Here is a 1,896-nt window from a genome sequence, read left to right as displayed (position 1 = left end):
TCTATTTTCAGCTGTGTACCAAAGACACCTTCTTGCAGTGCATTGGACCCAATTTATCACCTGTAATGAACATTTTGCAGCTTAGTTTTAATAAAATTCAGCAGTATGTATGTGAATTGCATTTGCTGCAAAACTGCATAAACTAAATTCATGATCTCTGAATAAAAATCACAAACAGTTTTCTTTGCATAATGTTGAATCAAATCATGGTTTATAAATATTAAGACATCTGGTTGCTTCAAGGTTACATTTCTGCAAAAGAAGCAAACATGGTTTTGCAAATGAAGTTAAAAATATGTTCATATCACTGATGGTATTTCAGTAGTTTACCATGTAGTAAGAGTTGCACCATAATTTTATTACTGCTGAAGTTTTTAATACTTTTACTTTTTTCTTTTGCGCTGTTTTATTTAACCTTGCTTTTACAGACATTCGCTTCAAGCAAAATCAAAGCATAATTGGCAGAAAAGCAAGAAAAGAGACACAGGGAGATCAGAAATTGAGAGAAGGACCTCTAGAGCTGGGCTGATGGCATCAACAGGCCTCCAGCTTCTGGGCCTTTGCCTGTCTCTTCTGGGCTGGCTGGGTGGGACCCTGGGCTGTGTGGTCCCACTGTGGCGAGTCACTGCCTTCATTGGAAACAATATTGTGACAGCACAGACTATTTGGGAGGGGCTGTGGATGAACTGCATTGTCCAGAGCACTGGACAAATCCAATGCAAGGTGTATGACTCAATGTTGGCCCTACCGCATGACCTGCAGGCAGCCCGCGCACTCTCTGTAGTGTCTGTGCTGCTGTGTGCCATTGCACTAGCACTAGGTGTGGTTGGGGTGAAGTGCACAAAGTGTGTAGGGCAGCAGGCCCTGAAGGCACGGATCAGCCTGTTTGCAGGGAGCCTCTTTGCTTTTGCTGGGCTCCTCTACTTCATCCCTGTCTGCTGGACTGCACATTCCATCATCAGGGATTTCTACAACCCTCTGGTTCCTGCCCCACGGAAGAGGGAGCTTGGTCCTGCGCTGTATCTGGGGTGGGGGGCAGCTGGGCTCCTGGTGCTGGGGGGAGCCCTGCTCGGCGCTGGATCCAGCACCCCTGCAGCCCCTTCCTCGCCTAGTTACAGTGGAAGCAGCCGGCAAAGCAGTCCCCGGAACGCCCCCACGCTGCCTGCTGGTCAGGTGAAGGGCTATGTATGACTGCTCCCTTCGACTGACGACCAGATGAATTAAAGAAACACATTCAGGTGTATTGAGCTGTAATACTGCCCCTAATGCCTAACTTATTAAATAGTTTTATATACAGTAAAATTCTTTGCATATAAAATTTGTGCATATACTGTACCTATAAAAGTACAGATGTGTTTATGGAAATACAACTCATTTAATTATTTTAAAGTAGTATAGTGTTTAAACCGTCTAAAATGTAAAAACTAAAAAACAGAAAATGTTTTCATGGCATTTTATTGTTGAGTGTTACTGTATCTCCATACATAACTAAAAATATAAACACATGGTTATCTTGTGGTGACTGCGAGTTTATTAATTATGCCAATGTTTGTGTTCTTGTTGCAATATTGATAAATTAATATCTAATTTTTGAAAGAATGAATAATCAGATTGTTTGCCCAAGATCTCTTTTCGTGTTTATCTCAAACAGGTTCAGGAGCTGCCTGGCAAGGCCTGAGCATCCCTGTGTTGAGCTGTGAAAAGCACAGTGAACAATTATGTGTCTGTGCTCACCCAGCATTTTGCCCTTGGTTCTTATTAGTACATCCCAGCTGTAAATCAGGGCATTGTTTGTCATCCTACATGCCTAATACTATTCACTACTGTACAACCCCAGTAAAACACATAGATCACAGACGGGTCTTCACAGTACTCACTGTTCTGCTTGGGTTTAGT

At 42.8% G+C, this 1,896-nt stretch overlaps 1 protein-coding gene across 1 annotated transcript; it reads left to right on the top strand.

Annotated features, from left to right (window-relative positions):
- Positions 1 to 436: 436 nt before the first annotated feature.
- On the top strand, positions 437 to 1,505 carry cldnk (claudin k). The gene has a single exon (XM_088926748.1). The coding sequence runs from the start codon at positions 529 to 531 to the stop codon at positions 1,189 to 1,191; it is 663 nt and encodes a 220-aa protein (XP_088782874.1). The 5' UTR covers positions 437 to 528; the 3' UTR covers positions 1,192 to 1,505.
- Positions 1,506 to 1,896: the final 391 nt, after the last annotated feature.

This window comes from Atractosteus spatula, chromosome 11, assembly GCF_055471065.1.
Source record: "Atractosteus spatula isolate fAtrSpa1 chromosome 11, fAtrSpa1.hap1, whole genome shotgun sequence".
In the NCBI taxonomy this organism is placed as follows: domain Eukaryota; kingdom Metazoa; phylum Chordata; class Actinopteri; order Semionotiformes; family Lepisosteidae; genus Atractosteus; species Atractosteus spatula.
Note: the sequence above shows the minus strand (reverse complement) of the source record. Positions and strands in the feature narration are given on the sequence as shown.